At 42.3% G+C, this 12,394-nt stretch overlaps 1 protein-coding gene across 12 annotated transcripts in view; it reads left to right on the top strand.

Annotated features, from left to right (window-relative positions):
• The window catches only part of Efcab11 (EF-hand calcium binding domain 11), a 239,261-nt gene that overhangs the window by 46,857 nt on the left and 180,010 nt on the right, over positions 1 to 12,394 (top strand). For 3 of the 12 annotated variants that reach the window (XR_004114632.1, XR_004114630.1, XR_004114631.1), the window contains exon 6: positions 9,364 to 9,447. The exons of 8 other annotated variants lie outside the window; for them this stretch is intronic. Coding sequence is in view for 1 of the 4 variants with exons in the window: in XM_031357443.1 (XP_031213303.1) it covers positions 9,364 to 9,367 (4 nt within the window). In the remaining 3 variants the exon portion in view is untranslated. Of the gene's footprint in view, positions 1 to 9,363; positions 10,602 to 12,394 lie in introns of those variants that run through there. One more of the 12 variants, XM_031357443.1, reaches the window with a different exon arrangement.

The following is a 12,394-nucleotide window of genomic DNA, read 5'->3' as shown; positions in this document are numbered from 1 at the left end:
GTGTGTTGGTTAGTCCCTGCCCTCTGGGAGGCTCTGGACATTCTTTTGGTTTAAAAAGCATGGTCTAAAGTAACTAGGTCTAAATCCCTGGCCTGTTGCTTATTAGGGAAGACCTTTTAAAAGAACCTCAGCTTGCCTCAGTTTTCCCATTAGTAGAGTGAGTAGCTATAAGACTAAGTAATGTATAGTTGGGGAGTGGGAGAGAACTCACAAAAAGGGCTTAGCTCTGGTCTAACGTGGGATAAAGGCTCAGTTGGCAGGGACTGTGGTCTTGGAGGTGTGGCCACTATTGCTATGACTACCAATATCCAAAGCCTGAGGACTCAGATGCAGTCAGTCTCCTTCAGCCCCAGCCCCAAAGATACAGAACTGTTCCCAGCTCTGCCTTCTCAAGCTAATTACCAGTGCTTTGTTTCACCTGGGCTACCTGGACGTGTTTCTTCTCAATTTATAGTAATGCTTACTAAATCCAGAAGAGAAGCCCCTGCGTGGGAATCTTTGATGCAAAACTCTCACCCATCACCTGGGTGGATTTGTTGGTGTTGGTGTTTGAAATTTTTATGCACCCATATACTGCGCCTTGTTCAAATTTACCTTCCATTCCCTCCCCTTTGGGAAATACAATCTTCGTTCTATAGTAACAAAGCCAAGAGACTAAAGATTCACAATCTAGAGTAGTCCTCTTCCTAAATCCCCATCCTGTTGGTTTAGGACACAAAGCCTTATCAAATGGATAATTTGGGGCTGGGGCCTGCCCCCTTTTGTCTTCGTGGGATTAATGTGTATATTTCTCCAACTCTCAGAGTTCTAAGACAAGCAGGCCACCAGCTAGGGGAGAGACAGCTCTAAGTGGCTTCTGCTCCTTTGTAACTCTTTGTTGAACTCTAAGCATACCTCACACTGAAAAATGAACTGTTATAGTTTGTTTCTTACAAATGCTAATTCTCGCCCTATCCTCCCTCCTACTGTCCCCTGCCAGCATCACTTGCTCACCCTCTCACCCTCCCCTTCCCCCCTCCCACCTGTCCCCTCCCTCTCCCCTCCCCCCCTCCCTCTCCTCACTGACACCACTTAGCTGCCAGTATGTGCATGTATACAGGGCATTTACTGGAGCACAGGTAGCCTCTGAGGGCCTGCATTCCTGAAGAAAACTGGCTCTTCCTCTCTCAGCAGCCATGAATTGCCAGTAACTCCTCAGCCGAGGGCAGAAATTCCTAACCGCCATTACTTTCCATGCCAAAATTTTGTCTTGGTTGGTACTGCCTGGATAGGATCTGGATTTGATTCTCTGTCTGTAGCTTATATGTGTTGCAGTGACTGCAGAGGCCAAAAGAGGGCATCAGATCCCCTGGAACTAGAATTAAAAGCAGTTGTAAGCTGAAAGTTGTCAGTGCTGGGAACCAAACCGTGCTCCTCTGCAAGGGCATCCAGTGTTCTTCACCCAGGAGCTGTCTCTCAGCCTAATGGACTTGATTCTTAAAAGGGCTGTGGCTAGACCACAGTGGAAGGAGTAGCTCACCCACGTGGGTCTCGGGGAAAGTTCTAGTGTTCATAGACATTGTCTTGAAATAGCTTTGCTGCATTCTGTCCCGCACGCACGCACGCACGCACGCACGCACGCATGCACACTTGCTTGCACTCCCTTTCCAGCACTGGCTGTGGCACTCGCTGCTTTATCTTTTCTGAGCTGGTGGCAGAACATTCTTTGTTGAAATTCATGCTCCTTGGCAGCCCTCCAGGGCACACGGCAATTCCTATTTATTTGATTTAGCTTTTGTTTGGGTAGGCTTGTACTTTGTCTGTTTTGCTTTGTGGAGTTCTTTTTCTCCCCGAATTTTCATGTTTAAATCCCTTGGACTTCATTTCTATTTATTTTACCAGCTTGCTTCATAGTATTGCTAAAAAGTTGTTTGCTTTAAGCTATAACAAAATAAGTAGTCTTGGATTAATTTGTCTCCTAGATGCAGCTTTGTAGATGATTAAAACAAAATAGCCTGTATTTGTAGCTTGCCCTTTACCACATTCTAACTGTGTGCTTCTGGTTTTCTTTGTTCCTCTCTCCCTCTTTCTCTCTCTCTCTCTCTTTCTCTCTCTCTCTCTCTCTCTCTCTCTCCCTCCCTCCCTCCCTCCCTCCCTCCCTCCCTCCCTTTCTCTCTCTCTCTCTTTTTCTCTCTCTCTTTTTCTCATCAAGAGGGTCTCAATATGTAGTCCTGTCCTAGAACTCCAAGAGATCTGCCTGCCTCTGCCTCCTGAGTTCTGGGATTTAAGGTGCATGCTATGGAGCCTGGCTTTTTCCCTACCATCTGATTGGTAGGCCTGCCAGTTATGAACAGAGGTTGTCATATTCTCTGAAGTCCTTTGCTCTTCCTGCTCTATCTCTCTGTCATCCTCCCTTCTTTGTCTTAGTATCCCAACTTTACAAGTGGTCCCGTAAGATAAAAACGAGCCCAACTCACATGTCTTCTGGTGGTCTGTAATGTTCTGAGTAACTCCTTCCAATTCTCTATAGACACCAGTCAGTGACTGAAATTTAAAACCCCTGTAGACATTTCCAAATGCCCCTAAGAGCCTTCTCATCATCAGTGTGCTCTTCACTTCAGTAGACAGACCAACACATCCTCCTGTGTGTCCCTCAGTCACTTATAAAGGGACTCTTGGCCCTGTGTTCCTCTACTCTCAGGCTTTCATTTTCTTTTGTTTTGGAAACAAGTTGTCTGTTAGCATCTCCTGCACTGCAGACTGGGACTGCATGCAAAGAAATAGGACAGACACTCCCTCCCCCTCCAGAGATACAGGTAATTGATGTCCAGGACAGGTAATCCTGAAGGGTGAGTGCAAGCCACTGAGCGAAAGGGCACTGAAGGATGACCTGTCATAGCCTGGGTACTAACAAGCAGGTTTCTACCCCCACCTCCTTCACACTGCATTATTGTCTTCTTTGATGAGACTATTAAATGTGAGGCTCTGCCTACCATTGTCTCAGCTCCAAGTCTCTCCTGCGAGGTTAATCTCAGCTGCAAGATCAGCCAACAAGTTATAAAATCTTTCTTCAAGAGACATGTTCTTCCTCTGGCAAACAGGTTCTTCTTTTTCTCCTCTTGGTTGACGGTTCTCAGGGAAAGTCTAGTTCCTTAGGGCCCACTGTTTTAATAATCTGAAAGCCAAAGGGGGTGCAAATATCTCTTCAGATGTCTCTTTAGAATATATCCATTCTCCCTAGGCATGCCAGTTACAGGAGATGAGAGCAAGAATGGCTTCAGAGGACGTTCTGGTCAGGATGAGGCCTGGAAGACAGAATTGCCTGATTGTGGGGGGAGGGGATAAAGGTAGAGGTGTGTTCTGTGGAGAGATCAGCAGAATAGCATGTATATATACCTGGATTGTTGATGTAGCTGGTCTTCCCTGTTTCTGTATGTACAGATGAGACAAAAGATGAGTGTAAAGTATTCAGACTTGTAGAGGCAGGCAGGGGCCAGACCATGAAGGGCATTCTAAGAGTTGTCAGGCATTTGACCTTAATCTTGACACAAGAAAGGCATTTACAGGTTAAAATAGTGAAATAAAATGGTCTGACTAGAGAGTCACATGTTCTTTGTGTTTGGTATGGTGAATGGGTTCAGAGGCAGTGAGGACGGCCTGTCCAAGTGGATCTCAGAGAACCTCTTTCCCAAATTCATCCTCTGATTTTACTCACATTTGTCTATCTTGTGGCATTTACCTGCTTAGCACGAGAGCTTGTCTCAAACTTTAGCTCTCCTTGTCCAGTTTCCTGTCGTGATGGCTAGAACTGTTTCTGGTCGAGCTATGAGCTTGTGCTAAAATGAAGATAATGCCAAGAGTACCCATTGGGTTCTCATTTAACCATTCTGAAGAACCCCTTGTCCTTCCTTCTATCTTAGATCAACTAGAATTTTGGTGCCAATCTGGGTCTAGGCAGAGTTCAGTAATCACTTTGGACTTTGTCATCCAGTATAATTTACATGGTTGGCCCCCCTCCAACCTAGACCTGAACCTGGGTGAGTATTCTAGTCCCCCTTTTCCTGCTACAGTTAAAAAAAAATATTCCAGATACTTTGCTGTACTGTAAAGTATTGTATTGTATACTGTAAAACATCTGTATTGCATGTCCACATAGATAAGAAACTTGAGAAGATGAAATGAGGTGAGTTTAATTGGCTTTTAGATTTTAGGCAAGTTACTTAACTTTCCTCTCTCTGCCTCAGCATCCTCATCTATAAAATGGACTGAGTTGTGAGTATGTGAGTATGTGAGTCTATGGTAGACATTCACCATTCATTGCTTTCATTAAGGTGTCTAGACATTATCCTAGAGCAGCTGCAGGAGGACACAGAAGAAAGCCCAAAGACTGGTCACAGCCAAATGAATATTCACCTTGAAAGTTCTCCTCTTTCTTTTCACTCTGAATAATTGGGAGGTGCTGGTAGTCTGGCATTCCCCCTAGCTGGAGGGTCTTTACCATAAGTAAATATTGGAAAGTAATAAAAACATTACTGACACAAGGTGAGTGCTTATTGTAGGCCAACTCATTCAGAATTATTTGGACTAATTCATTTGGTCCTCACAACAGCACTTTGAGATGGTAATGTGACTACTTCTGTTTTGTATATGAAGAAACCAATGGCCTAAGTAACTTGGCTAAGAACACATTACCTGATAGAGTTTGTCTATGGCCCAGCAGTCAGACTCTAAGTGGAAATTCAGGTGAGTTCCTATCAGGAAAGGGAAAGTCTTACTGCCTTCCCCAGGTGTAACCTTGAAAAGGGATTTTGAATCTCTTTATCAATCAACTCTATTACAGTCCACAGATTTAAGGGCCTTTTCCAGTTCAATTTCAATAGAATAAAGATCTTGACAGCATATAAATTCTCCTAGTGAAAACTAGAGCTATATAATCTATAGCCATATCCCTTTTCACAGGCTAAGGTTATGAATCTATGAGCTGAATTGTACGTCCTCTCTATAAAATCCCCCAATTTCTGACAATTTGGTCATAAAATCTTTTGATAAAAATATCAAAAACCCTTTTATCACAATACTATAAAATGTGACTATTAATGGCAAAAAAATTCTGTATCAGATTTGTCATGATCTGTTTAAACATCACAAGAGGAAACATTTATGTCTTAAATAATTGAAGTCCACATTTCTCAGAATCCACCTACCGATATCAACCTTTGTTAGCCCTTCAAACAAATCACAGAATTGACTGTCGTAAGTTTCTCTGTAACTCTTTCTTCTCCAAGGTGGGATATGCTCAAAGCTTTTGGCTATCTCAAAAGTTATGCTCCCATAAAAGCAGAGGACTGCCTGAGGTTAGGCAAGTCTGTTAACCCCTTCTAGGTTTGACTTCCTCTTCAGAAGAACTTCTAGCTTTAAAAGCTGAACTTTAATTCACAGTCTGTCTATGCCCTTTGTTTGTTTGCATTGTAAAGAATAGCATAATTAGTTGTTATCATGCCTTGGAGATGTTCTGTGTTTAATTTCAGACCAAATACTACAATAATGCAAGTAACAAGAAGTTTTACTAGCACGTAGGAAAGCTGTGCTTACACTATACCATTGTCATCTATTAAGCACCATGTCTCTAAGAACAATGCATAGAACCTTAATTTGACAGTACTTTATTGCCTTCATCTGAGCCTTCAACAAGTCCTGATTGTTTTGCTGGCCCCAATGTGAGTGACTGTCGACTGATCAAGGGGGTGGTACCTAAAAGTTGGGTGGCCACAGCAGTTCCTTAAAATAAGACAGCAGTGAGACATACTGTGAACTGTCTCTGTATTTAAGGGACTTTTCCAGTTCAATTTCAATCTCCTTACACAGATGGTTTCTCTAGTAGTATTTTACTCATAGTAGAACTTGCTTCCGAATTGAACTTGCTTCGGTCCTTTCAAAGCTTGCTGCTGCTTATCAGCTAAGCTTCTGTGGTGGTCTAAACCCCAGGTCATCTCAGCATGTCCCCAACATCTTTGTCAGCAGATGCTATCTCAAGAAACCACTTTTCTTTGTTCACATCTGAAAGTCAAGTTTTATCACAAGGATGCAAACATTATTCATTCACATCCTCGTCCTCCTCTTTGAATCCTAGCTCTGTTTCTATTTTCTTCACAAGTGCGGTTACTTCTTCCACTGGAGGCTTGAGCCATGCAGTGGCTTCCATGAGGGTTGAAAGCAACTCCTTCCGAACTCCAGTATTGGTATTTGATCTCTTTCAGGATTTACAAATAGTTTCAAAGATGTGTAGATGGCGAATCTTTTCCAGAGGGTTTTCATTGTGATTTATATAAGTCCATCAGAGGAACCACTACCTGGGACAGCTGTAATCTCCTTGTTTCTTAAATAACAAGAATTGAAAATTAAAGTTAACCTTTGATCCAGGGGCTATATAGTGGATGTTATACCAGCAGGTGTAACATCCACTGCATCACCATACCTCTGTATCAAAGTTATTGTTTGATCAGGTTACAATGGACAGCAATATTTTGCAATCTTTTTTTTTCTAATGGTAGTTCTCAACAGTAGGCTTAAGCTATTGACTAAACCGTCTATTAAACATAGGTACTGTCATCCAGTCATATCTACACCACTTTTAGAACACAGGCAGAGTACAATTACTATAACTCTTAAAGACCTAAGACTTTACAAACAGTGGTTGAACATTGGCTTAAATGTAAAGTCATCAACTGCTTAGCCCCAGCTGTGAGAGTCACCCTGTGCTTAGAAGCTTTGACTTTTCCAACACACCAGAATGTTTGATCTCATTACAGATGGTTGTGAGCCACCATGTGGTTGCTGGGAATTGAACTCAGGACCTCTGGAAGAGCAGTCAGTGCTCTTAACCACTGAGCCATCTCTCCAGCCCTAAAGATTATTTTATGTATGGGAGTCACTGTCTTCAGACACACCAGAAGAGGGCATGAGATTCCATTACAGATGGTCGTGAGCCACCATGTGGTGGTTGGGAATTGAACTCCTTGACTTTTCTTTTCCAGTCATGAGAGTTCTAGATGGCATCATCTTCTAACAGAAAGCTACTGGTCCACACTGAGAACTGGTTATGCAGGTAGCTGCCTTCATCAATAAGCTAGCCAGCACAGGCTAGATTCTTTGCTGTGGTATCTACATCAGCATCTGCCATGGCATCTGCCTCTTAGTATAGAGATGGCGTCTTACTTCATGAACAAAGCCTTGGTTCAAATCTTTCTTCTGTGGCTGTCTTGATTCTCTCAGCCCTCACAGAATTGAAGCCATCAGGCCTTGCTCTGGATTAGATTTTGGCTTAAGGGAATGTTGTGGCTAGTTTGCTCCACTGTCCAGGCCACTCTATATATCAGCAGCAAAGATGTCTCGCTTTCTTATCATCTAGATGCTTATTGAAGCTTCGCTTTTAATTTCTTTCAAGAGCCTTCCCTCTGCATTCACAACTTGGCTAACTGGCTGGAACCTTAAGAGGTTGCTATCTTGGCTGGGTTGGCTTTCGTCATACCCTTCATCAAGCATTTCTAGCTTTTGATTTAAAGTGAGGCATAAGACCCATTTCCTATTTCTTAGATGCCATTGTAGGATTATTAATCTGCCTTATTCCATTACTGTCATGTCTCAAAGAGTATATAGCAAGGCCTGAGGAGAGGGACAGAGACAGAGCAATCAGAACACACAACATCAAGTTACCATCCTTGTATAGACATAGTTTGTGGTACCCCCCAAGCAATTTTAATAATACTATCAATGATCATATATCCTAAATCACTATAATAGAAAAATAATAACAAAGTTTGAAATACTATGACAGTTACTGCGATGGTTTGTATATGCTTGGCCCAGGGATTGGCACTATTAGGAGGTGTGGCCTTGTAGAGTAGGTGTGTCACTGTGGGCATAGGCTTAAGACCCTTATCCTAGCTGCTTGGAAGTCAGTCTTCCACTTACAACCTTCAGATGAAGATGTAGAACTCTCAGCTCCTCTTGCACCATGCCTGCCTAGATACTGCCATGCTCCTGCCTTGATGATAATGGACTGAACCTCTGAACCTGTAAGCTAGCCCCAATGAAATGTCATTCTTACAAAAGTTGCCTTGGTCATGGTGTCTGTTCACAGCAGTAAAAATCTAACTAAGAGAGTTACCAAACATGACATTGAATACATGCTGTTGGATAAATGGCACACGTAGCCTTGCCACATTCAGTTTGAAAAAAAAAAATACAATATAGGGCAGAAAAGATGGCTTAATGGTTAAGGCACTGTCTATGCATAAATGAGGACCAGGGTTCAGATCCCCAGAACCCACATAAATGTCAGGTAACCATGGCAACCATCCTGTTACTCAAGCCTTGGAGTCAGAGACCGGCAATCCCAGAGCAAGCTTGCTAGCAAGACTGCCATCCAGACAAGCTTTGGTTGAGAGAGAGACTATGCCACGATGCAAAGAGATGGGAGGCTGATGGGGATGATTGCCAGCACCAACTACACCAACCTCAGCCTTCCCATGCATGCAGTGCCCGTCCATCTGCACCCTGTGATGTAGCAAATGGCAAAATAAATAAATAAGTACAAATAAATTAGTTTCATCAACTTCAGCATTCTAGAGAAGCATTTATTAAGCACCTACTAGGTACACAGCAAATATTTGTTTTACTGCTCAGAATCATAAATAGTTGCACTGTTAAATTCCGAGACTTTCTTGGGGTTTATTTTCATTCAGTCTGTTTCTTTCTAATATCCATTTATTAGCTACAGCTTTATCATAAAGTTTTATGCTCTTTAGTCTTACTTTCTTATACTCTACACAAGCAAAACAAAATCCTCCATCTCAAAAGGGATTCTTAACATGTTGCAGATTAGTATTAAGTCATGAGCAACACTTTCTTTTTAATTTTTCAATGTCAAGAAATCCATCCCAGGTAATGTTTCTTAGCAAAAAAGGAGCCATAAGCATGAAATGTTCAATTCTAGTCCAGATGGGTCAGATGACATGCTAGTTTTAATGAGTTGAAATAATGAATTTGTCATAGAATCCGAGCCTTCCCCAGGTTATAAATTTCCTAGACTCAAATACTGTAGAAAATTTATAAGATCTGCCATTACAATAGATTGTTTCAAATTATCTCAGTTGTATTGGACTAAAAGTAAACCTGATGAAGGCATATCAGGTAGTCATGAGGCAGCGACAGAAAAAAAGAGTTATTAGGCTATTTATCAAGTGATAAACTCAGTAATGATGGTGGCAAAGTTGGCTGCCATTTTTTAAGGCTTGAATGAATACCAGATATGGTCATTATTTCATTTAATTTTCACGGTAGCCTAATGAGTTGTATATTATTTCTATGATTTCTGTTTTACAGATGAGAAAATGGAGCTTACATTAAGGTGTTTAATCTAAAACAGAAAAAAGGAGGTAAAGTTGAAGGCATAGGAGGAATTGGAAGGTGGGTGTCTTAGCTATGGTTTTGCTGCTATGAGGAGACGCCATGGCCCCAGCAAACTCTTATATAGGAAAACATTTCATTGAGGCATGCTTATGGGGTGTCTGGCATATGCCTTGCCTCAGTGGCTGTCCTTAGTCATGGATTCCATAATCCTTTTCTTGTGTCCTTGACTCTAAAGCACGAACCACATATCCGAAGCCGCCAAGTCCTTGCTGCTTGCTGGAGCTAGACATGTCCCCCTCATTTGACCACATCTTCACAAGCTTTCTGTTTTCAGTGGTCTCCTTCACTGCCTAAGCTTGGCTGTCATGGAACTCACTCTGTAGACGAGGCTGACCTCAAACTCAGATGAACCTGCTTCTGCCTTCTGAGTGCTGGGATTAAAGATATGTGCCGCCACCACACATGGACATAAACTCTTCTTTAATTCCTTTGCACAAGTTCGAAGCTTGGCTGAGCAGGGTCTCGCCATGAGGGCACCAGTCCTCTCTTCTGTTTAGCTTTAGTTTCTCCTTTCAACTGTTTGTCTCCTTGAGCACTAGGCCTGACTCCATTATATGTCCTGCTGTTCCTTTTCTCTTCAAACTGTATAGTCTATATTGTGGCTTGCTCCTTTTCATTATAAAGCTGCATGAGTATGGCCACTAATAACTACAGCACAGTCACTACTAGGCTTTCTGGAAATGCTCTCTGCCAAAGCTGTTAATCCATCACTCTTCAGTTTAGCCTTGGGCAGGTGTTTTGGACAAGGGCAGAAAGCAGCCACAGTATTTGCACACACAAACCCCCAAACACAAGAATGGTCTCTAGGCCACATGCTAACATTCTTCTCCTCTGAAACTTCTCGAACCAGGCCTCAACGGTTCAAATCACCCCCAGTATGTCTTCCATGCACTACTGATGTGGATCATTCAGTCCCACCTAAAGCCATCAACTGCTTTCCTAATCCAAAGTCCCAAAGCCTATATTCCTTGAAATAAAAGCATGGTCAGGCCTATGACAGCAATACTCTAGTCCCTGGAATCCAATTCTGTCTTATTTAGGGTCTCTATTGCTCTAAAATACACCATGGTCATGGCAACTCTTATAAAGGTAAATGTTTAATTGGGGCGTACTTATGGGTTCAGAGGCTTAGTCCATTACTATTGTGGGGAACATGGATAACACATAGGCACACATGGTGCTGAAGAGGGAGCTGAGTTTTATATCTAGATCTCCAACAGGGGAGGGGGGAGGAGAAGGGGAAGAGAAGAGGGAGAGAGGGAAGACGGGGGCGGGGGGGAGAGAAAGACAGGGAGAGCATGAGCCTGACTTAGGATTCTGAAACCTGAGAGCCCATCCCCAGTGGCTCACTTTCTCCAACAAGGCTACACCTCCTCTAAGAAGGCTACATATTGTAATCTTTTCAAATAATGCCCCTCTCTATGAGCCTATGGGGACCATTTCATTCAAACCACCACAGTGAGTATGATCAAAATACTTGGTGTGCATATATGGAGTTATCAAAGAATAAACATTATAAAGAAATAAATGAATAAAAAGAGAAAGAAAAATAAATAAATCTCCCTTCTGTTATTTTACACTAAACACAAACCACTTGTTTGATGTTGCTATGTTTCTCTTCCTGAATCTGATTTGTCTCTCAGCGGTAGATAGATCTGGATAGATCCCTCTCTACCATCTCAGATTGTCAGTTGCCTAGACCTTGCACGTCTCCATGCCTCTACGCACCTGTGTTAGGGTGGGGATTTCAATGTAATGGCTTCATCTCCTTGAACTGGAAATCCCAGTAATCCCCAACAATCCTTCTGAGCCCCATTTTTCTAGGAAAGAGCTGTGTACCATGACAGATTGTGGCATAGCTTATTGCTCAGGGGTGACTCCTCCCATCCTAGTCCAGATGCAGTTTTGCAGTGACATCCCTCCTTCCATGTAGGATCTCCAGATGGTGTAGAAAAGAGAAAGCCCTGCTGGGAAAGGGAGTCCTTCATTTTGCACCAAGCTCAGGGAAGCTGCCCCCGACTTCAGGGGCGCTGCCCCACCATGGTAGACTACGACCTTTAAATAGCAGGATCTTCCAAGAGTAAATATAGTTTGAGATGCTACTTTAACCAAGGTATTAATGCATTTCAAATTTCTATACTTCCATAAAGTCATCTCAAAGATCAATAAGAAATTCTGACTATTTGCATACCCTAATATTGGGTAATCTTGTTTTTATCTCATAGTTTCTTGGGCATAATCTAAAGCTAATGTTGATTTTTTTTTTTAACGCAGACATTTCACAGGCCTGTTTTTAGAGCCTTGCACTGTTGTGTAGACGGCAGCTGAACCCCCAGGCTTCCCTCCACTCTCAGCCCAGCCATCTACTTCCCTCCTACCATTATGTGGGAAGAAGCTCTGTGTTTGCCAAATGGCAAAGCAGCCTTGACTTGACAGTGTGTATTTCACTTCTGTGCTAAGGCTTTATCCTAGGAACATGTTCTTTCATGGAAAATGATCATTTCTTCCAGAAGTATGTAATTTTTTCAGGAACATGGAGTTTTAAAAATGAAACCACGTATCACACAAAATGATCTTTGGTTTTTCTAAAGGTGGGCTTTTTTTTTCTACATACTCTGTGGCTGTTCATTATCTTAAGACCTATTAGTTATAACACGTAAGCCTGAAGAGCGGAGAGGTTTAAATTTAACCTAGACAAAATATCTCACTATAGTTAGATTCTGAAACTGTGCCAGTAAAATTGTATTTGAATGAATGTTGAGTTCATTTTTGAAGGACTAGCTTTCCACTTAAATGTGTAAAACAGTTATTCAAATTCCAGTAGACATGTGTAGGAGCCAGGTGCCATGTGACATAGCTGTGGTGTTGTTTGTAGGGCTTTTTACCCCTAATGACAGCCTAATGTGCAGTGTTTTCTCTTTTCCAGCTGAGGGAATGAAGCTCA

This window comes from Mastomys coucha, unplaced genomic scaffold, assembly GCF_008632895.1.
Source record: "Mastomys coucha isolate ucsf_1 unplaced genomic scaffold, UCSF_Mcou_1 pScaffold6, whole genome shotgun sequence".
Lineage (NCBI taxonomy): Eukaryota > Metazoa > Chordata > Mammalia > Rodentia > Muridae > Mastomys > Mastomys coucha.
The sequence above is the reverse complement of the archived record's forward strand: the minus strand, read 5'-3'. Positions and strand labels throughout refer to the sequence as shown.